At 38.3% G+C, this 24,789-nt stretch overlaps 1 protein-coding gene across 1 annotated transcript in view; it reads left to right on the top strand.

The window, feature by feature from the left end:
- Positions 1-24,511, top strand: part of gtf2a1l (general transcription factor IIA, 1-like) — a 50,021-nt gene extending 25,510 nt beyond the window's left edge. The window contains exons 4-9 of the mRNA XM_059985692.1: positions 365-420; positions 3,571-3,664; positions 8,468-9,093; positions 10,682-10,954; positions 14,332-14,421; positions 23,090-24,511. Coding sequence (XP_059841675.1) covers positions 365-420; positions 3,571-3,664; positions 8,468-9,093; positions 10,682-10,954; positions 14,332-14,421; positions 23,090-23,197 — 1,247 coding nt within the window. The 3' untranslated portion in view covers positions 23,198-24,511. The remainder of the gene's footprint in view (positions 1-364; positions 421-3,570; positions 3,665-8,467; positions 9,094-10,681; positions 10,955-14,331; positions 14,422-23,089) is intronic.
- Positions 24,512-24,789: the final 278 nt, after the last annotated feature.

Genomic DNA, 24,789 nt, shown 5'->3' with positions numbered 1-24,789 from the left:
CTATCTGGTTAGCATCAGGTTGTCAAACAGGACTTCCTTTTATGATTTGTTGCCCTAAAAAGTGCAGGCAGCTGTGTTGAAGTGTGGCTCTATTGTACGGCATCACATTTGGTGTGAAACATCCTAAATCTGTTTGTTCTTTTTAGTAGCTTCCACTATTTCAATTAGAGGGAAATATTTTTGATTCCAGGTTATTAATTGTACAAAAAAGTGATACTGTATTTTATTCTAAGAACATCTCCAGGATATAACCTTCAGCAACATATTCCTATTTAAATTTCTTTGTCGATGTCAATTACAATTTGTGTATTAAGCTGTACAGGTTGCAAAATTATGTAGTAAAATCTTGTTTTTCTTTTCAAAGCTTCTGTTGTGATTCCTGCTGGTGGAAGTGTTCAGAATTTTACATCTGTAGAACCGGTAAGTGCTATATTAATTTGAATTCTTTCTATTGCTCTTTTAAATTTGAGACCATGAGATATAGGAGCAGAAGTAGACCATTTGGCGTATCGAGTCTGCTCCACTCTTCAATCATGGGCTGATCCAATCTTTCTAGTCATCCCCACTCCCTTGCCTTCACCCCATACCCTTTGATGCCCTGGCTAATCAAAAACCTATCTATCTCTGTCTTAAATATGCCCAATGACTTGGCCTCCACAGTTGCTCATGACAACAAATTCCACAGATTTTCCACCTCTGACTAATGTAATTTCTCCACATCTCAGTTCTAAATAGACGTCCTTCAATCGTAAAGTTGTGCCCTCTTGTACTAGACTCCGCTACTATGGGGAATAACTTTGCCATATCTAATCTGTTCAAGGCTTTTAACATTCGGAATGTTTCTATGAGATCTCCCCCCTGCCCCCCCCCCAATTCTCCTGAACGCCAGGGAGTACAGCCCAGGAGCTGCCCGACATTCCTCATACAATAACCCTTACATTCCTGGAATCATTCTTGTGAATTTTCTCTGAGCCCTCACCAATGTCAGTAAATACTTTCTAAAATAAGGAGCCCAAAACTGCACACAATACTCCAAGTGTGGTCTCAGGAGTGCCTTATAGAGCCTCAACATCACATCCCTGCTGCTATATTCTGTACCTCTAGAAATGAATGCCAACATTGTAATCACCTTCTTCACAATTGACTCAACCTGGAGGTTAACCTTTAGGGTATCTTGCACAAGGACTCCCATGTCCCTTTGCACCTCTATATTTTGAATTCTCTCCTGATCTAAATAGTAGTCTGCCCATTTATTTCTTCCACCAAAGTGCATGACCATACACTTTCCAACATTGTATTTCATTTGCTACTTCTTTGCCCATTTCCCTAAACTATCTAAGTCTCTCTGCAGGCTCTCTGTTTCCTCAAACACTACCCGCTCCTCCACCTATCTTTGTGGCTAAATTTGCCAATGATACAAATCCATTAATACTGTAGACCAAATCACTGACGTACATTGTGGAAAAAAAAATGAAGTGGTCCCAACACGGACTCCTGTGGAACTCCACTGTTAACCGGCAGCCAACCAGAATAGGATCCTTTTATTCCCACTGCTTTCTGCCAACCAGCCAATGCTCCACCCATGCTAGTAACATACAATGTATTTGGGGAGGATTGGGAATGAAGTTATCTACAGTAATTTTGTCCATGTGTGCCATGTTATCGAACTGACACTCGAGGGCACAAATTTTCCATGTTATTTCTATTTGTACTCCTCAGTCTGAAAGTATAACAGCTTATGATAAGCCTAGTATTTGGTTGGCAGTTACAAACACATTTAAACAATTGGGCAAAATGATCGGTTGTACAAAATTAAAGAATAACCTTCATGTGCTGCAACATGTTAATTTTGTCAAATCCAAGGGGAGGACAGGATGGAAGTGAAGGTGGTAGCATGTGGAACAAGAGGATGGAGGTGAAATTTGTAGGAGGAGAGAAGATCAGCTGTGAATTAATTGGGGTGTGGTCTGCAGTGATATTAGGGTAGTGGAACTGGGCCTATAATAATGTTATGTGAGTGTGATTAATACAGTGATGAGAGTGGTTGACAATTGGGATGTATGTTGGCAAAACATACAGTGGTATGCAAAAGTTTGGGCACCCTAGTGAAAATTTCTGTTACTGTGAATAGCTAAGTGAGTAAAAGATAACCTGATTTCCAAAAGGCATAAAGTTAAAGATGACACATTTCCTTAATATTTTAAGCAAGATTACTTATTTATTTCTATCTTTTTACAGTTTCAAAATAACAAAAAAGGAAAAGGGCCTGAAGCAAAAGTTTGAGCACCCTGCATGGTCAGTACTTAGTAACACCCCCTTTGGCAAGTAAAGGTTATCTGAGAGCTCAAATCTCTTGGGGTCCCCAAACTTTTGCATGGAGCTCCTTTCCTTTTTTTCCACTCTAAAATTATACAAAACAAAAATAATGCACTAATCTTGCTTAAAATGTTGAAAAGAATATTTCATCTTAACTTTATGACTTTTGGAGATCATTTCATCTTCTACTCAACTATTCACAGTGACAGAAATTTTGACCGGGGTGCCCATACTTTTGCATGCCACTGTATGATCACTGGGTAATAAAAATCAGATAAAGGAACATTAGAGGATGATGTGTTGGATGGTAGATAGGAATGTGTTTTAGGAGTGAGGAGTTGGGGGAAGGCTGCAAACTTAAGAAATGATGAGCTGGGTCATAGCCATTTTGGGAGAGGGGTGGTGTGCAGGGGCATTAGTGGATTGAATGTCAACCTGGAACTTTAGTGGAATGGATTTTATTAAAGATGAGACAATGTAGCTTCACAGACACTTTCATAACCTGCTGATGGTTCAGGTCATAAGCAACTGAATATCTATTATAAATAGCAAAGGTGTGTGTTGCATGTGAAAGCATACCACTGCTTGGAATCGTCCTTGCGTTACTACATTTCACACGTGGAAAAGCGTAAACAAAAAAAAAAACTTGCAACTTTCATTGATGTTTTATTTACTTTAGAAATGGTCTAGTCCACATATAGACATACAGCGCAGAATAGGCCATTACAACCCTTTGAGCCATGCTGCCCAGTAACTGTCAATTTAATCGTAATCAGGACAATTTAGAATGACCAATTAACTTTCCAACCTGTATGTTTTTGGTCTGTTGGAGGAAGCTGAGTCACCTGGAGGAAAATCACATAGTCACAGGGAGAACTTACAAACTCCTTGCAGGCAGCTGCTGGAATTGAACCTGGGTTGTTGCAACTGTAAAGCATTGTGCTAACCACCTACACTACCGTGGCACCCATGTATCCCTTAAAAGTAGAACGGGCTTTCTGGAATATTCATTTCCATGGTTCATTTCCATTTTCTTCATGAAATTCCTCACTCTAACCCTGTTTAGATTTGGAGCTATTGTACTGACTTAGTTTATAAAAGTGTATATTATTTGTATGAAGTGATTATCAATAATATAAAATCACAGCTTCAGTCTGATCTGAAGACTGTTCATCAAGACCCAAGTAATTTGTTTTACATACTGGTGGAATATTACAACCTTTTGTTGTAACGATCTGCACTCTGTTTGCTTAGAACTCTTCAGGAACCTCAAGTGCTCTTGCACTATCCTCAGCCATAAGTCTTCCAATCCAGGTCCCTGCTGGCGTTACCTTGCAGACTGCTTCAGGCAAGTATTTATTGTTCTGTAAAATCTATTTATATAGACTGATTTTTCTGCTTTCAAGCAATGTTTTCTTTCTTAGTTTTATGAGTCAGAATTGCTCTTTTATTTCCACTCTGTGTGAAGGAGAAGGAACATCTCAGATTAGATAGAATTTTAATTACTGATTCATTCATACCTGCAGTATGTGCAATAATATAGACTGAGAAGTAAACTTTGAAATTAGTTCTATTTAAATTTAGGTGACTGAAATTAGAAAGGTTGACATTTCTTGTAACCACAGTTAGATATAAAGTCATCCTCAACCAAACAGTTCAACTGAAGAGCATTTAAAATGAATTAACTTCAGCATTAGCAGCAGACCAATTGATTTGAAGAGGGAGATAGCTTCGCACAGGTCGGAGAGCAGAGTTTAAAAAATGAGCTTTTTGTGAGACTTGGCACATTAGCGGCATACCAATCTATTTGCGATTCACTGGGGAAGGAGGGACTTGTACCAACGGAACTGGCTCCACCTGAACCATGATGGGACCTGAATCCTAGCAAATTGCATAACCAGGGCTGTGGATAGGGCTGTAAACTAAATAGTAGGGGAGTGGGTTCAACAGATTAGAGAAGTATGGATAAAGGTAAAGAAAAAGATAAAAAAGAGAAAAGAGTGGAGTGAAGAAAAGTCAAATGCAAACAAGTAAATGATTACTAGATCTTAAAAACACAATGAGTGTAAGGGCACTTTATTTGAATGACTGTAGTATTCAAAAAAGGTCAGTGAACTTGTGGCACAAATCAGTACCTGATGTTGCCTGACCTCAATAGGTGCCATCCTGACAGATATATCTGGGTAAAACCTCTTCCCTGGAATATCTCCACACTAATTCCCACACTAGGCAAAATATAAGAAACGGATACCAGTTAAACAGCACATATATAAAACTGCAGAATGTGTACTCTACGAACTGCCACTTTTGAACACCTGAACTCATGATGCCTGCTGTGTTACTTTGCATCACTCGCAAAACGTGTACACTAAAATGCAGCTCCCCGAATGAGTATACACACCCCCACTCTGGGGTCTTGCATAAACACGCATGCAGGGGCACACACTACTTTTATATCTACCAGTTCTGTTTTCCACATTCATGATACCTTGTGTACCACCGATCCGAACAGATGCAAGTGTGAGTGCTAATTTTTAAGAATACCCACCCACTTAGATCTCTGGCCACATGATGGGTCACGAAGGTATCCCACTCCTGACACCAAATGTTGTTGCTTGAATGAAATCACCAGAGAAAATTACTGGTAGATACAAAGCAGGTTCTTTATTTGACAAAACAAGGAAAAGCAGGCATTATATGGAGACCCTTTCGGTGGAAAGGTCTCGCTGGCCCAACGTGGTGCTTGATATTTTATGTGCCAAATATCAAAGGACAACTCCATATTTACAACGTATGGACAATGTTTTCTTTGAAATTACATACAACCTTCACACTTTCTGATTCACATCCACACCACAGACATCGAAATGAATCTTAATCAGTATTTCTGGACTGGGATTCATAGCTTTTAAGAACCCATTGTTAGGAGCTGCACTCCATATTAAATGCACAATACATTTTCAGACATGAAGACTGGTAGCTAAACTCAATTGTTAAATATATATGTCCTAAACCCAAAAATCATTCTTAACAAATGCAGGCCCAGAGCCATCAGACGCTCTTCAGAAAACAGGCTATTCAATCCTGAAATTATTTTTGTTAACCTCATTTGAACCACCTCCAGTTTCAGCACATACTGTGTAAGATAAATGGTCCAAACCTGCTCATCATATCCCAAGTGAGGCCTCATCAATGCTTTATAAAGTTTCAACATTACATCCTTACTTTTATATTCTAGTCCTGTTGAAATGAATGCGAATATTGCATTTGTCTTCCTCACCACAGACTCAACCTACAAAGTAACATTTAGGGAATCCTGAATAAGGACTCCCAAGTCCTTTTGCACATCAGTTTTTTGTATTTTCTTTCCATTTAGAAAATAGCCAACCCTTTCACTTCTCCTCCCAAAGTGCATGACCTTGTACTTTACTGTATTCTGTCTTTTCCCTCTCTCACACCACCTCATCTCACCAATCAACTTCCCGGCTCTTTACTTTTTCCCTCTCCCTCCAGGTTTCACTTTATTTACCTGGTGGTTCTCTCTTCCCTCACCCCCACCTTTTAAGTCTACTCCTCTGCTTTTTTTTTCCAGTCATGCTAAAGGGCTTTGGTCGACTCTACTTTCTTTCCATAGATGCTGCCTGGCCTGTTGAGTGCCTCCAGCATTTAGTGTGTGTGGCTCGGACCTGCAGATTTTCTCTTGACTGTATTCTGTCTGCCATTTCTTTGCCCATTCTCCTAATCTAACTCCTTCTCTAGCCTCTCTTCTTCCTCAAAACTACCTGCACCTCCACCCATTTTCATATCCTGTACAAACTTTGCAACAAAGCCATCAATATCATCATCCAAATCATTGACATATTGTGGTGAACTACATATACCTGTCTGGACACGCCCCTCTGCTAACTGCTCCTGTGGCTCCTCCCACAGACCCCTGTATAAAGGCGATTGGAGGCACTGCTCCTCCCTCAGTCTCCAGGATGTTGTGTGGTTGTCTCTTGCAGCTAATAAAAAGCCTATCATTCACCTCCCGTCTCCGAGAGTTATTGATGGTGCATCACATATAATGTAAAAAGAATCCGTCCCCACACAGACCCCTGTGGAACACCACTGGTCACCGGCAGCCAATCAGAGAAAGCTCTCTTTATTCCCACTGCCTCCTGCCTACCTCCTACTGCTTTATCCATGCTAGAATTTTTTTCTGTAGTACCATAGGCTCATGTGGTGTCGTGTGTGGCACCTCGTCAGTAGTCTTCTGAAAGTCAAGTACACAACATCAGCTGATTCTCCTTTGTTGATCCTGCTTGTTATTTCTTCAAAGAATTCCAACAGATTTGGCAGGCAAGATTTTCCCTCAAGGAAACTATGCTGCATATGGCCTATTTTATCTTCTGTGTCCAAGTACCCTGAGACCTCATCCTTAATACTTATGTATTCAACACAACAAAAACTACCAAGAAAGGACAAGAAAATAAGAGAGGGTTGTGAAGAAAACAAATTGGCTGAAGAAATGAATGATCAATGGCAAACTTGCATAGCCATAGAAGTGTAAAAGGTTTGAGATGCTTTAAATGAAACAAATTTAAATTTAAGGAACCAGCTTTGTTATAACAATAAATCTTCATTTAGTTTTCAAAAAGAGAGAATGCTATCAATGCTTAATGCTAATATCGTATTCATCAAACATTTATGCTTCTGGAAGTTTAATCCTGGTGCATGTGAACAAATATTGAAATCTGAAGTGTCCTGAAGCTCAGTGTATCTCACTGTCTGATCTGCTGCTAACTATTTTGAGGCCCACTGGCAAAACAGTGACTTTCTGAGGATTAATGAGAATTGGCAGAGGAAGGACAATACTGTTGAATTAATTTGTTTTTATATTTTAATATTCATTATGACACAAGGCTATTCAGCCCATCAATACAATACTGGCTATTAAGAGTAATCCAATGCCCCAACTTATTTCCCTTGTAACATCCCTCTCACATTATCCTGAACAACACCTAATCCTCCAAACCAGTCACCTATGCTAAGGATAATTTATATTATCCAGTTAAACGGCTGGTCTTTGGGATATGGAAGGAAACCTGAGTATATTGGGGGGGGGGGGGAATCTGCATGAACCACACAGAGACTAGGTCACTAAAACTAAGAGACAGCTTTGTTATCTGCAGTGCTGCTCATCAGGGAGTAGTGAATTGGGTGATTAAGTGTTTTATTTTTTATTTTAGTATTTTGAATTGCTGTTTAATGTTTTAATTATACTTGGCATCTACTTGTTTTAAATTTCACTGACTATCTGAAATACTTAACTGTTAGAATTGTTTTACAGTCATTGACAGCTAGTATACAGTAGAGTATAGTTTTAGTTACTGGCCATCATTTTTTAAATTCATCTATTCTATGGGCGATATTAAACTTAAGTTCTGTTTTTGTTTGCAATAATTAGAGGTGATAATGCTTGGTTTTCACTGGTTTTATAACTGTGCAATGTTTGTACTTGATTCATTTAATTATGAATAATATTTTTTGATATTTCAGAAACCTGCCGCAATGAGCAGTATGGTGCTCATGGATCAGTACATTAACTTGCATGGAGGCAAAATATTCCCTCTAAATTCTTGTTACCCTCTCACACCTTCTCTAAGATGCCTATTACCTTCCTTTGGTGCTCTTTCCCCCTCCTCTTCTATGGTCTTCTGTCCTCTCCTGTCAGATTTCCCCTTCTCCATTCCTTTATTTTGTCCACCAATCAACTTCCCAGCTGTTTACTTCACCCCCTCCACACCTTATTCTGTCTTCTTTCCCTCTTCCTTTCCAGCCCTGATGAAGGGTCTCAGTCCAAAATATCAACTGTTTATTCCCATTCTTAGATGCTGCCCAACCAGCTGAACTCCTCCGGTACATTGTTGCTCCATATTTTCAATATCTGCTGTACCTCTTGTGTCCAAAATCCCAGCTAGTTGTTCTTCTATTTTGTGTATTTTAGAAATCCCTGTTGTCCTTGGAGTCATGGAAGATGCTATTTAGAATGGTGCTATTTAGTCTGCTAAGGTGTTTTTGGGACTGTTCTTTCTAGTACTATCTTCCTCTTTATTATTCTTAATATTCGCTCAGATTTTTTATTTGTTTTAATCTTTCTATTTTTCAGGTCATATGTATAAAGTCAATGTACCAGTTATGGTAACCCAAGGTCCTGCTGGTCAGAAGTATTTTCAGCAGCCTGTTCACCACATCATTCGCCAAGTTAACACAGTTACAGGACAGACGGCACTCATCCAGCAAAACTCTGGACAAACACATGTCATTCAACAGACCTCTCAAGATCAAACATCTGTGATACAGCACTCCAATTCAGATCAGGTTTCCTCACATCAGCGGTTGTTGGCAAACCAGCCTTTTGAGGTTGCTGGCCAGTCCATTCTGCAACAACCTGGCATGTCACGAAATGTGTATGTTCAACAACAGGTTGCAATGAAGCAAGTTGTTTTACAGCAGTCTGGGATGGCAGTCCAAACAGGGCCTCAGTTAATTATTCAGAGGCAACCCATTGCAAATACAGGATCAATAACTCAACATCAATTTGTATCCACACAACCAGCAAAGTTACAGCAATCTTTGGAAGAACAAGCAGCCTCAAGCCAGCTTGAACATTCAGAGAGAATTCCAATAGCACGTACACTCTTTTTTCAAAATCATTCATCTGTGCAAAATGAAGGAAAGAATACATCGCAGTGTGTTTCTGATCGGTATGCGGTTCAGCAGTTTGCACCCCAGGTACGAGTACTAAGACAATTGTTCAGTAAAATTTAAAAATTAATACATAATGTTGTACACTTCTTTCAAATTATCAGGTGTTGAGGCATTAGAAATGCCATTGTGTATCATTGCACTACATTTCAATGCTCAGGAAGGAGAGGTGAATATAGATGCTTACGAAGGACTAAAATAAAGATTTTTTTCCCCCACGTTTCTAATCAAAAGGCAAACATTGACCTTTTTGGATTAAGGGAGAAGTAAAAAAAAATTATAGTGTACTATTCTGCAACATAGGAAATGGTTGTGTTGAATGATCACTAAACTGCATTCCCTATTCAAGAATTATTTTCTTCAAGATTGCAGTGTTCAAAGACAGGATATCCCGGGTGAAAAAGTTGTGCATATAGTTGGAGTAAAAGATGACATGGAGCTAATGATGGGAGAAAATCTCCCCCAGAGAAGAAGATGGTGCACAGTGAAATGGTGGCTTAGTGTACAGTGGTGGGGTCATTGGTCTGAAGAAGGTAAGATGTGACAGTTAGTGTGTTGCCTTGAATTGACGCAGATGGAGTGAACCATTTGGAGAGGTGAAGTTGAGACAGAGGAGTTCCAATGCCCGTAGAACTGGCCCGGATGCAAGGTTGGATCACTCGGGGTGCTGAGTTAATTTGGAAAAATTAAGGGTGGCTTCAGGCTGGGCAGCAAAATCTGGGCCTGAGGCAAGTCATTGGGCAGCGAGGTCCAGGCCTGGAGACTTTTGCTGCAGCATTGCCCAGGTCCTAGTGTGCGGTATGGTTTGATGTTTGGACAATTTAAATGTCTGTCCAGATAAACTGGAAGATGGGGTCGGGATCAGAGGCGAGAGCCAATTTTGCTTGCTCTCCTGTGATGTTCAATTGTCTCTGTACCTGGCAGAGGCTATGAACACTGCCCTGACTACTGTGTTTCATACCTGCTAATATGAACTGATACCAAGGCTTTGGGCCTACTCTGGGCTACTCTGGGGTTCAAATCTAAGGACTCACTGTGATTCAGACAGTTGTTGTTCACTTCTGTTTGCATGATTTGTGTTTTTTTTTCATTCTCTGTGCATTGGGTGTTGGTCTTTATTTTTTTAATTGGGTTCTTTTTGGATTTCTTGCATTGTGGCTGTCTGTAAGCAAACAAATCTCAAGGTTATATAATTTATACATTCTTTGATAATAAATTTACTTTGAAACTTTGAAATTAGAGACTATTTTGTTAAATGACAAATAAAGCCATACTTGTTAGCAACTTTAATGCTGAATGGTTGTATCCTACAGTTGCTGCATATACCTATTTTCTACTATTTTGCTAGTTTGCCTGAGTTTTCTCAGTGATTTTGCTTCTTAAAAGTTCCTCAAATATATAACTTCAACCAAAATTAATAAAAATGCTCAAAGTTTCTCTGTTTTCCACGAAGAATACAAATTATTGAATCAGGCAACTTAAGAATTTTCTACAATGTAATTGTCTTTAAGCACTAATCTTTAACACGTTAATCTAGTAGGAGATTTAATATTACTGTCACATTATTAATTTTGTTATATTTTAGTTAATGAAATGTTGCTGTTTTTTTATTAAGGTTAATGAGGCAATGTTAATGGTTACAGCAGCCTCAGAGGAGCCACAAGTCATGGGTGAAACATTATCTGTCCCACAGTTGGATGGGACCAATGACACTTCTTCTGATGAAGAAATTGGTAATCTACGAGAAGTGGAAGAAAATGATATTCTTGGGATTATTGATGCGGAAGACCTGAAAGCCCTTGAAGGTTATAATGAAAATAATAGTTCTAGTGATGAGTCTTCCAGTGATGACAGTGATAAACAACCAAATGAAGAAACCAGAGAAGAAGTAAATATGTCAAATATTCTGTCTTTACTTGCTGGTAAATTAGTTATACTCCTGATCTGCAGCTCTAAATGAATGTCTGTCTTTATCCAGATTTATCAGCAACTGTTACATATTCAATTTAACTTTCAGTATCTTCCCTGAGTCCCCTGGCAATGTAAGAATTGACTTGCTCTAACCTACATTTCTGTGTGTTGGTCACAACATTAATACCGATCTTTGATCAGACTCTTGTTTTATTAATTCTAAAATGCTTAGCTGTTTTATTTAATAATACTTCAACATACTGTAGCTTTTAATGGTTTGAGGTTTTTTGGTAGCCTAATATCAGGTAGCAATACAAATAGCCCATCACACTAACGAATTCTTGTTTGTCTTGAACAGTGTACCTTCTGATTCTTACAGCAGTTCTCCTCCTGAATGGAATTCTCCAGTTTTAAAAAATATTTTGTAGTCTTCCTGTTTGGAAATCCTCTGGTTCTTTTCTCTCTTTACTACTTCTATCAGTCTCCCATCGTACACTTTCAACACTCTTTGCTAATGTGGTGTTGACAATGAATGGTGACCTATCTATATATTTAGTGTTGTTTTTATATTATGTTATGAAATGAGATAACCGCAATCTGAAAATCCAGACCCGAATCTGCAAGAGCAACACAATGGACTATTATTATTCTCATGTATTTTTCCTGCCTTTTGATCTTAATCCTGTTGTCTGTATAGTTAGCGCTTTTGCTTGGAGTATTTCCATCCTGTGTGGTCCCCCAGACATTTTTTTTTATTTATTGACCTCTACATCCACTATGCACATGAGTGATTTTTTTTTCCTCCCATTCAGTTATAACTTTGTTCAGAACAAAAAATTGTCCTGTTTAATAACTGTAGGCAGTGAAAGGTTGCTGCCTGTGATATGATTGTATTATTTTTAGCCCAGTAGTACTTTTCAAACATTTCTATTGAAAATGGAAGCTAAGTTTTTGACAGCACTCTTTTAAGAAATTAAAGGTAGAAAATTGTTTTATATTTTTGTTCAATCAGTTTGCTTTAGGTGTTTGTAAATTTGAAACTTTAGTATTCTTGATATTTTGAGGTATGTTGGGACACATTAGAACCTTTATATTTAAAGATGATCTTTCCTTTAAAACCCCTCTGCTTTGGACTGAATAATGCAAACATGGAAAAATATGGAAAATAATGGAAAAATATAATTAGTTACCTTTTTTGTTTTTGTGATAATTATATTGGGAACGGTTTAAAAAAAGCTTGATACAAATAGCTCTTTTGACATTTTAGTCTTGTGTTCAGTTTTGCTTTTGTACAAAATAGAGATAAATTGGAGCCTTTCACCAAAATTTTTTTACCATTGACTATTGAGGGGCATTCGAAAGTGAACAGGTTTTGCAGGTGTTTTGGATAGCAGTGGATTGTCTATAATGTATTAGATAGATTTAATTTTTAAGCGAGTTAGTTGGATTCCTTTACATTATCAAATACTTCAAGTTTAATGCATGGATTTATGAATCCATTCCTTTAGTATGCAGTCATATGGGTTGTAACTTTTAATAATGTATCAGTGATGAGAGTTTGGAAGAATTTGTTGTTTAGGCAGGGAGTTTTAAAAGAAAAACATTCTTTGCTTAAAAAGTAATATTTCACAGGCATTTTACTGATTTCTGGTAATCATCCAGGCCATCTTGACTTCAGTGCGTGTTCTTCTGCAATGAAAGGTTTTAATGTGTGTGTAACTATTCCGCTATCTATACAAGATCTTTTAGTTGATTTAAAAATAAATGTGTTATACTTTTCCTTCCTCCTGTGTTTTAAGATTGTGATGCAGACTGCTGAAGGCATTCCATTGTGTTTTCAGATAGTATGATATAATATGTAGGTCACATGGGTGACTGAGTTGAGAAATGAAAGTGACCTGGAGCTTCAGTGTTGGCCTGAGGTGAAGACCTACAAAAGGGTTCATTTGAAGATTGTTGGAAATGGTGATCTACAATCATTTTGTTACTATGGCACAGAATGTTATGTTAGTTCTTTAGTTTTTTCTAGAATACATCACACATACACCAGAGTGCTGAAATAGTCTTAGCTGTCCTAAAATTTTAGTTGAATGTAATAATTTTTAATTCATGCAGATAGCAATTTCAAGAAATATTAGAATCTACTTCAGGGAATTAATTTAAAGTCTGGAAAAACCTAATGCTTTTGGTTAGCAAAATTGCCTCTGATCATTATCATACTGTTTGATTGTCAACAATTCTGTGGTTGTTATGTAAACAGATTTTCTCAACACATTGCTGCTCTACTCCCGCTTTCCTCCCCCCTTCCCAAAAAAGGTTAGTACAAGTTATCTTCATGAAATGTAATGTTTTTATGCCTTCTTGAGACTTGTATTACAGTTTTAAAAAAAAAACAACTGACCTCTTGTCAGTCTCAGCCAGAACGTAAAAGGTTTTCATTTTCCCCAACTCCACTGGAATATGCCTTAGCAATAGGCAGCAACTGTACATGGAACCATCAGTTTAATGTGATGCAAATAACAGTTAGTTCTACTTCCACAATTATAGGCCTGAACTGGGGTAAGAGTGGTAAAATTGTATGTTTTCTGATTGCAGCTTCCAGAGATGCATATGTGTAGTTTAATGTGAAATCCTGAAATTGTCAATAATTACTTTATTCATAATAGGGAAGGCGCCCATATGTCTTTGTTTGTCTTACTCCTCCACTGAAATCTTTGTAAGTGCCCTGCCATAGAATTGAATTTCTTCAGTTAATCACATTAACATGTGAATCTTGTATCACCCACTGCCTACCCCAGAGATGGATGAAGCAACAATTTTTCTTTCACATTGCTGACTTTGGAGATTTTTTTTGTGTAACATTGTGATCTTATTTATGACGGGAGGAAGGTCTTCCTAATTGAGATATCAATTAGCAAGAATTTGTGAATACTCTTGCATTTTCTTTGCTGTTTCTTTTGGGTTAGTGCCTGAGATGATTTGCTGTCTTAATTTGTAAGGACTTGCTGCTTTTCATATGAAAAATATGAAATAATCAGTCATTAAAGATTGCTGGCTGCTAAGCAGTATTCATGTCTAAGACAGCTAAATAACTTGTTTTTCCCTTTGTATTGCACAGTGATTAGATTTAAAGTATTGTTTAAAATTTTGTGAAGGACTAAGTTCACCTCAGGCTCCAAATAATGCAGTCCTCTTACCTTTTACTCTCCAATCTTGATTATAAGCTGGAGACCTTGATCTAAACATACTCCATTTCTTAAAAATAGCTCTCGGAAATTTCATTTGTGATTAATCTTTGGGAATCAATGGAGGATGGATTAATTTTTGTACTTTTATTTCCCCCTGCCCCCAAAGGATCCTTTAAATTCAGGAGATGATGTGAGTGAACAGGAAGTGCCTGATCTATTTGATACAGAAAATGTAATGGTTTGCCAGTATGATAAGGTAAATGCTTCTGCTTCATTTAAATACTGCATTTTATTTCAGTTTTCATATTTGCTTCAAAGTTTGCATTTTAATTTAAAAATAATGGTCAGTGGTTGAGTGTTTTTTTTTAAAAAAAAGGTGTCATTTTATGACCCAATGTTTGTTAACAAATTCCCAATTTTATCACTTTTGCTAGTCAAGGTGGAAAAAGAAACCAGGCATTTATTCATTGGGAAGGAAGGAAAAAGAATTTAAAAAGAAACTTAAGCACAAGAGATTTTGCAGAACTGGCTGCCCTTCAACTTGTATGGGCAGATGAAATCAGAATGCATGTTTGGTTCTCTATTTAATCTCTAAACTATTTATTGGGTCATGAAAGAAAAAGTAACATTTGGGGGGGAATAGAATAATTGGAATATTTATGACAGTATAACTGCATCAGTGAAATATTTTCAGTTTTTATAGCACCCATCAAACATTGATTCTGCTTTATTTAATAACAACCATAACAATGATAAATTATCCAGTTCATTTGGAAGGTAGCAGAAAATATTGGCAGTTCAGATTCTTGTATGTTAATTCTGTTTTTAGTGCCAGTTTTTGTGCAAAGATTTGAAGCTATCTGTTTCAAAATAAATACATCCTCAAATCGCTTAAAGGTCTTTCAAATTGGCCACCATCGTACCTCTCCCTTTTAAATAAAGGAAATACATACAACTACTGCAGTATGGTCTTTTGGACTACAGAATTTACAATGCAGCCACTGCCTCCTCCAAATAACATGGGTCACCTGTACTTTACTACTGCCCCTTTTCAATCTCACTTTCTTGACCAGAATCGTTGAATGTTTTTGCCTCAATGTTTGAATTATCCAGCATACTCTTGGTCAACCTCCTTTGTTTTACCATTGAAGATTTGAGGTGAACCAAATTTTTTTTTATCAAACCACAATTTAGGATATATGAGGAAATCTGCAGATGTTGGAAATTCAAGCAATACACACAAAATGCTGGTGGACCACAGCAGGTCAGGCAGCGTCTATAAGGAGAAACATTGTCAACATTTTGGGCTGAGACCCTTCGTCAGGACTAACTGAAAGGAAAGATAGTTGGAATAGTATATATTGGTTTGTTTATCTACCGTAGTACATTAATTTTAAGTTTCTCCTTTTTAAATCCATTTTGTGGAATCTTCTTTAACTGTACAACTCTCAGATACCAACAACTTCTACTTCTGACCTGTCAAGTTTCCCTGATTTGTTAGCTGTGTTTTAGATGTCAAGGCTGTAAGCTCTGATACTTCCTTTCAGAACCTCTGCCACTCTGTTTATTTCTTTAAGGCACCTTACTATGCGGCTTTCTGATCATCTTCCCCAATATTTGCTTTTCTAATCTGTCAACAAACATAATTTGATTATGGCTTTGTGGAACACCTTTTGACCAGGCAAGTTAAATAGGTCACTTGCTCAATAATATAAGTCACTGACTATATCAACATGACATAAAATAGCATTGTTGGTGTCATACATTATTAGTATTTCTAATAGATGTAATAGAATAATAAATTAAATATAATTTAATAGAGGGGCTGTATAAATTTTCTAGTCAGCTTCTTTGTAGATTAGTGATTCAGAATGTTGGGGTCATGTTGACTTTCCAACATCTGGTTGACATGGAAAGTTGTGGTAGATATTTAGAAGAAGCATGAGGAAATGGTAGGTTTGATCTGCAACAGATGGAAGAAGTATCTAGTCAACGTTTTCTAATTTGTGACATTACTTTTAAGCCAATTCTTTAAGACCTGAGCTTGTAGTATATTAGCTAATTTCTAGCAGTCTCTTCATGTACATTCTCTCTCCTTTCTCGTGTTCTTTGTCCTCTAAACATCAAGCCATGCTCTCAGCCTTAGATCTTCTTCCACAGTCTCATTGTTCACTGTCTTCATATTGCTTGCTTTTACCTCTACAGATGTTGTATGCTACTGTTTTACTAATCTAATCTCCATTGTAACTTCATCCTCTGTTTTCTATTCTATTTCTATCCATTTGTAACTAACTTACCAAACTTCTTGGAACATTTTGATTTTCTATATCCCATTTGATTTCCCTTCAACACCACTTTTTAATTTTACTTTGGGTTTGTTCCTTGTGGATGCTATCCCAAACAACTTGTAAGCATCTTGTTTTACTTTTTTAACTTGGATATGTGGAATCCATAGTTGCATCCTTTCTATGTAATACCTATGTTTCCATCTAATGTTCTCCTTGCTCAGTGCTGCTGCTCTTTTCATTTCCCCTTCAATATTATTCCAAATATTATTTCCAAATGGTAACACATTTATGTGGAGCGATATGAACTCTCTCCATGTTTCTGATGGGGTTGTCCACTCCTGAAAGGGTTGGAAAAGATGCCTGAATTTAGGTGGAGTGGGAGGTATTTGAGGATGGTGGGAGAAATGTGGTAAGGGTCATGGAAGTTTGCTGAAGGGAAGCAAACTGATAGGATGGTTAGAAAGAGAAAAGAGGAGGAAATGAATGTAATTTGAAAATTTGAATGTGCCCCTATTAGGCTATATATGTTTTTGTATCCCATTTAAGTATGCATTCTTAAACTTTTATGTTGGGATTAAAAATAATGGCTGACTGCTTCCTCAGGACCAACGCATGTTTGACAATAATAATCTGACAATTGATGATATATAACAGATAATGATTCTTCCAATATGTCAGTAAAGCGTTCAATATATGGTTAAGGCAGAAAAATCTATCCAACCCCTGCACCCACACTTAAGTGAGTTCTGTGCCCACCATGACACTGAACTCTTTTTCCACCACCTCCATCTCTGTGCCTACTTTGGCAAGGACTCTCCACCCTGCACTGATGACCCCTCCTTCAACCCTCCTATTCCTGGACATCCCGCTCTGGTCTTCTGTCTGCTCTGGACCTTTTCATTGCCAATGGGACATTAACCATCACGACTTCACCACTCCGCTCTCCAGTTCCAACCTCACTCCTTCTGAATGCTTGGCTCTCCACTCTGTCTGTACAAATCTTAACCTCACCATCAAACCGGCAGGTAAGTGGGGTTCTGTAGTAGTCTGATGGACTGACCCCTACCTTGCTGAGGCTCAGCAGCAACTGTCAGACACCACCTCATACTTGTCCCTCAAACAGGACTCCACTAAAGAGCACCAGGCCATTGCCTCCCACACCGCCACCAACCTCTTAGTTCCCTCAACCCACACCTCCTGTTTCTACCTCCTGTCCAAGATCCATAAACCTGCCTGTCCAGGTAGACACATTGTTTCTGCTTGTTCCTACCCCACTGAACTCTTAATTGCATACGCCAACTCAGTTTTATGCACCCCCCCCCCCACTGTTCAGTCCCTTCCTACCTACAAACATGACACTTAACACGCTCTTGATCAGTACTTCACCCTATGAGTCTGTTGGGATCATCTACTGTATCTGGTTCTCCCAGTGTGTCCTTTGTATACCAGTGAGATTTGTGGATCTGCGGAATTTGTTGCTATTCAGAGCTTTATCACAGTCAGCCAATTTTCTGTCTGAGGACCCTGAAAAAAAACCTGTTGACATTGAGTATCATGAGGCACAATATTGGTGAAACCTTGAACAATATTAAATGGGAAATTATGTTATAGGAAGGATCAGCCATTATGTCAATCTATATGTGTTCCAGATTCTAGATGTAGTGTAGTCACATGTAGTCAGTTTGGTATATGTACACATGCAGTTGTCCATACTTTCTTCAGCACTTTTATACATGCTCCCTCTACTATATCCATCTTGCAACGTCATTCCTTTCTTACCATTCCCATTCTCCATTGCCTTTCTTTGTCTCCAATCCCCTCTACTTGCCACCAGGGAAAGAAAAGCTCAAATTTTTTTTCTTCTCTTTTGTGTCTGCTCAGCTAGGTAGAGGTGACAGGCAGGATAGTGCAATGCTCTTGTGGAATGTGGGAAGGCAGGGAGACCCCCAGTGTCCCTGACCACTGCAACTGTGAGAAGTGCATCTAGCTGCAGCTTCTAACAAACCGCATTAGGCAGTTGGAGCTGGAACTGGATGAACTCCGAATCATTAGGGAGACAGAAGGAGTGATAGATACGACATATAGAGAGATAGTTGCACCTGAGGTGAAGGGGAAAGGGGTTAAGGGGGCAGTGGCTGCCATCTCAACGTCAGATATTTCACTTTGGATATTGTCGGGTGGGGTGCAGGTGGGGGTGTGGAAGGGAATGACCAAGCAGAGGAAAGTCACAGTGGTAGGGTCTGAGTCTGCCTCTGTGACTCACAGTAAGGGGGTGGGGGAAGAGACGCACTGTGGTGATGGGGGATTAATTAGCCAGGGGAACAAACGGGAGGTTCTGTGAATGAGAATGAGATTCCCAAATGGTATGTTGCCTCCTAGGTGCCAAGGTATGAGATATCTTGGATTGAGTCCTCAATATTCTTAAATGGGAGGGTGAACAGCCAGAAGTCATGGTCTGTGTAGGTACCAAAGACATGGGTAGGATGAGTGACGAGGTTCTGCATCAGGAGTTCAGTGAGTTAAGGCAGGACCTCCAAGGTTGTGATCTCAGGATTGTTACTTGTGCCAAATGCTAATGAGGCCAGAGCTAGGAAGATTATTCAGTTTAGTTTGTGGCTAAAGAGTTGGTGTAAGAGGGAGGGCCCAAGATTTTTAGATCATTGTACTCTCTTCCAGGGAAGAAGAGACCTGTACATAAGGGATGGTTGGCACCTGAACTGGAGTGAGACTAATATCCTAGTGGAAAGGTTTGTTGCATGGTGGGGTTTAAACTAGAGTTGTAGGGGGATGGGAACCAGAGAGCCAGAGTAATTACTGGAGAGGTTGTGGAGGCAGACGTTGGTAAGACCTCAGACAAAGTTTAGTTTCAAAAGGTTTAGCGTGGTGCAACAAAGTCAAAAAGGGTGAATATAGGTCTGAAGGTGCTCTATGTGAATGCACACATTCTAAAGAATAAGATAGATGAACTTGCAGTACAGTTGTAGATTGTCAGGTGTGATGTTGTAAGCATCATGGAATCATGGCTGAAAGATTATAACTGGGAGCTTAATGTCCAAGGATAAGCATTGTATCAAAAAGATAGTCAAGAAGGCAGAGGGGGCAGCGTTGCTCTGTTAGTAAAAATTGAAATCAAATCGTTAGAAAGAGGTGACATAGGGTTAGAAGTATTGAATCATTGTAGATAGAGCTAAGAAAATGCAAAAGTAAAAAGACCCTAACTGGAGTTGTATACAGACCCCCAAACAGTGGTAAGGATATTGCCTACAATTTACAATGGGAGATAGAATCCATGCCAAAAGGGCAATGCTGCAATAATCATGGGAGACTTCCATGTACAAGTTGATTGTGTTATGTTTTCGTGGGTATCTTGTACCTGTCACATGACCATGATGTAATTGAAGCTAAGCTGGACATGAGGTAATGGTCTTGTGATGGGGGAGTGATTTCATTTTCCCACCAGTGAGAGGTCATGTGATAGTTTTTTCAACCGGTTATAAAAGGAGAACCCCACCCTGTGACATGGGCAGTCCGTGGTTGAATTTGGTAGTGACTCCATGCTGCTGCGTATTCTGATGTTATGACGCAGTTTTATTTAAAAGTGGAGTTTTACTTTCTGCCTTAAGTCAAAGGTTATTGCCGGCAGTTTTGCTACCGTACTACAAGTTAAAATCAAGTTGGAGAGTGAAGGTTCGTCCAAGTTCGGGAAGCTGAAAGATCGAAGAGAGTTAATGTCGACGGTGAAACAGATTCGACCTTTGCTTAATCTTCACATGAGGAATTAGTAACCTATGTCCATGTTAACTTCTGCTTTGCCAAAAGAGCAGTGAGTTGGATGCAAGGTTTCGTCAAAGAAAGGTCAGTGCCTTTAAGCCATTTTATTTCCTTCGATCATAAATCCTCCGGGGAATAGCATACTTCAACTGGGAACAGCAGTAACTCCACGAAAGAGAATTTATTATCAAAGAAAGCCTCTCCTTTAATGGACTGTAAATCATTTTGGACTTTTGCATTACCACTTCTAAGAACTGTTTTCGCATTCTCGCTTTAAGAACTGTTTGAACTGCCGTATCGCAGTTGACTTCCAGTTGTTAGTTGTTTATTTACTTTTTGGGTTTTTTTTTAGCAGTGTTTAATAAATGTTTTATTTGTTATAAAAACCCTGTTTGAATCATATATTCATTGTTGCTGGATTGTAACAATTGGGAAAATCTGGTTGATGCTAGATTACGGGAGGGAGGATTTCTAGAGTACCTACAAGATGGCGCATGGTTGAGCCCACTAGAGGATTAGCTATTGTGGACTGGGTGTTGTGCAATGAACTAGAATTGAAATGTTAAAGAACCCTTGAAAATGAAAGTCAACCCATGAAAGTGATTGCAATATGATTGAAGACTGGGAAATTGCAAATGTCACTCCACTCTTTAAGAAGGGACCGGGGCAGAAGAAAGGAAGCTATAGGCCAGTTAGTCTGACTTCAGTGGTTGAGAAGATGTTGGAGTCAATTATTAAGGATGAGGTCTGGGGTACTTGGAGGCATATGATAAAATAGGCCATAGTCAGCATGGTTTCCTCAAGGAAATATCTTGCCTGACAAATCAGTTGGAATCCTTTCAAGAAATAACAAGCAGGATAGCCAAAAAAGAATCTGTCGATGTTGTGGATTTGAATTTTCAGAAGGCCTCTGACAAAGTGCCAGACATGACGCTTTTTAACAAGCTATGAGCCTATGGCTTTACAGGAAAGATTCTAGCGTGGATAAAGCAATGGCTGATTGGCAGGAAGCAAAGAGTGGGAATAAAGGGAGCCTTTTCTGACTGGCTGCCAGTGACCAGTGGTGTTCCACAGGGTTCTGTGTTGGGACTATTCTTTTTACATTATAGGTCAATGATTTCAATGATGGAATTGATGGTTTTATTGCAAAGTTTGCAGATGATATGAAGATGGGTGGAAGGACAGAGTTTAGAGGAAGTAGAGTGGCTACAGAAGGACTTGGGCAAAATAGGGGAATGGACAAAGAAGTGGCAAATGGAATACAGTGTCAGGAAGTGTATGGTCATGCACTTTGGTAGAAGGAATGAAAGGATTGACTGTTTTCTAAATGGTGAGAAAATGCAAAAGAAAAGTGAGGTGCAAAGGGACTTTGAAGTCCTTATTCAGGATTCCCAAAATGTTTACTTCACAGGTTGAGTCTGCAGTGAGGAAGGCAAATGCAATATTAGTGTTCATCTCAAGAGGACTAGAGTATAAAACTAAGGATGTAATATTGAAACTTTATAAAGCACTGGTGAGGCCTCACTTGAAATATTGTGAGCAGGTTTGGACCCCGTATCTTAGAAAGGATGTGCTGAAACTGAAGAGGGTTCAAAGGAAGCTCATAAAAATAATTCCAGGATTGAATTGTTTGTCATGAAGAGCATCTAGCTCTGGGCCTGTATTCACTAGAATTTAGAAGAATGAGAAGTGATCTCATTGAAACCTATGAAATGGTGAAAGGCCTTGACAGAGTGGATTTGGAGTGGATGTTTCCTATGGTGGGAGAGTCTAAGACCAGTGGTCACAGTCCCCGTATAGAGGGGTGTCCTTTTAGAACAGAGATGAGGAATCTCTTTAGCCGGAGGTTAGTGAATCTGTGGAATTCTTTTCCACAGGCACCTGTGGGGACTAAGTCTTTAGGTATATTTAAGGCAGAGGCAAGAAGGGAGATTGGGGTTAAGAGGAAAATTTGATCAGCCATGATGGAATGGCAGGGCAGACGATGGGCCAAATGGCCTAATTCTGCTCCTATATCTTATGGTCTATTCACCCATGTCTGTTCTCCAACTCCTTTCTCTCTTATCTTGCTCTCCCTCTTCACTCCTTCACTCTGTTCACATCCCAGTGCCTGCCTCTGATATCCTTTAATGCAGATTTACAATGGTCACCATGTGAGCTGAAAAGGGGAATTCCAGTCCTAGCCACTGAAAATGAAATGAATGGAGAATAGCCCATCATTAGTTTTGTTTGAGTAGAAGTATTACCTTAGAATGAATCCATTCACCGAGTAATATGGTAGTCTTCTCAATGTCAGGTAAACAGAGTTTCAGCTTCAATTTTGGATTTTATTATAAGTAACGATGTTGATAGTTTGGCACCTCGCCATAATTGAACTGAGAATGTCTGCCATCGTTGGAGCTTATTTGAAGTTCATGCCAACATTGAACCCACCAGCATATGAATTATGCATTTTAGTTTACAAATTCTGAGAGGTTAATAAACACAGTCTGGCTATCACATTTACTAACCAAACCACAGCTACCACTTCAAATAAAATTAGTTATCTTTTATACACTTGGGGACATTGAGGCTATGAAAAATGATATGTACATTTGTGAGCTTGCTTATACTTCTATTACAGGTTTTTTGATGTTGTCCTTTGATTGAACACCCAATTCTGCCAAAAGATATGAAGTAGCAAATGTGTATTTTCAGATTTTGTAGTATTTACTATCCATTGCATTATTCAAGACAAAACTTATATTTTCTGCTGCACCAATGTTTTCTGTATGAATTTGCCATGTTTTTATTACTTGAAAGCAATTATTTGGAAGGATATATTGTTTCTGACTAACAGATAACATTGTTTTCTTTTATATCAAGATTCATAGGAGTAAAAACAAATGGAAATTCTATCTTAAGGATGGAATAATGACCTACAATGGGAGAGATTATGTGTTCTCTAAAGCCTTTGGGGATGCAGAATGGTAGGTGTAAGAAAGTTCAATGAAGCAGCTTGACATTCATTGTGAGAGACATTTACAAATGATTTGAATAGGTGGTGGCTTTCAACTTCCCATTCCCATTGTTTAGTTTGAAAGATGTTTCGTAATGTTATTCTTTTGATTTAATGGATATTTTACATACGGTATAATTGATTACACCTGCTATAATGCATGTTCCTTCAAAATAGAAGTCACTTAACTGGCAAACTATAATGGAATCTTTTGTTTTGAAAAAAATACAAACACATATTTGGGTGTAAGAAAACAGATGGATTATATTGTGCCGCATACATTGAGTTGAAAGAAGATTTCTATAAGTAGAAGGAAATGAGTGTTATGTAAAATTTTATATCTTGTGGGTAAATAAAATTTTAAAGATGTATAGGATGCCATTACACAGTGTCTTTTGAAGAATTACTAGCTACTGAGTAAGAATAGGGTGCAAATTGAGAGATGACTTTTTGAGTAGGTACTTTCTAACCTGTTTTCACCTGTTAAAATTAGCATGTACTTTTATTTATATGTCATCTGTCAATTTCACAAGCATTCTTTAATATTAGAGTACTTTCTTCAAAGGACCACTGGCAGGGATTTGGTCTTCATACGTTTGGAAGATTTATTTAATGCCCATAAAGTATATGATGGTTTTCTTATTAGGGAGCTCTTTTTACGATCAGTCATGCTTTATGGGTGGACTATGAAGGAATACTTCTTGCTGCAAGTCCAGACTGATCAGTTTTTTTTCATCCGTACTATTCCATCCATACTACTACATTAGTTGTTCCATAGCTGACATCAGTTTTTGAATTAAATATGCTGAATATTTATTAATTAATTTGTGTAATGCTATACTGAACATCTTTCAAAGTCGAGTCCCTAAGGAATTCTGTAACATTGATCTTTGTCAGAGGATGTAATCTTTCGTTCAAACTAGTTTTTCTTTCCTTTTTGTCTTCCCCTAACTTATCCTCTGATTTTAGTGTGCCATACTGCCAAGAGGGCATATTGCCCACCTTCTGCGCTAGATCAAAGAAGCAGAAATCTAATAGTTAAGGGGTCCCAGTACCTTTTTTTTGTTATAGTGCCAGGAATTAATTTCCTATAAAGGTGTGGCATACATTGATATTTTGCTTACTTTACTGATCTGTTTTTGATTGCTCTTGACATAAAATGATGAGCATATTTGCGATTTTCTTTTTGTCCATTTAGAAGCAGTAGTGCTGGGATCTTGCATTGAAGATGTCATTAGAGTTGTGATGCATGTTGATTGTTTGCCATTCCTCCATAATTTGCTGTTCCCCCCCCCCCCCCCCCCAATAAATACTATTGTTAGGATCATTTTGGTTTTGATTCATTTCTTGATCATTTGTAAATCATTAACCTTAGGAAATATTTAAAATAAAGTTATATTTGTGTTTTATTTTAGTGAATAAAGTACTCAAAAGCAAAATAAAAACGCAAATTTCTTCACTTGATATTGTGGCATTCCATTGTTTTCTTTTTGCTTAATTCTGTGAAAAAGCAAATGATAACAGATAGCAAAGTAGATTCACCCTCTTGGTTCTGCGGCTGGGATTT

The sequence above is a fragment of the Hypanus sabinus genome, chromosome 12 (genome assembly GCF_030144855.1).
Source record: "Hypanus sabinus isolate sHypSab1 chromosome 12, sHypSab1.hap1, whole genome shotgun sequence".
Taxonomy (NCBI): domain Eukaryota; kingdom Metazoa; phylum Chordata; class Chondrichthyes; order Myliobatiformes; family Dasyatidae; genus Hypanus; species Hypanus sabinus.
The sequence above is the reverse complement of the archived record's forward strand: the minus strand, read 5'-3'. Positions and strand labels throughout refer to the sequence as shown.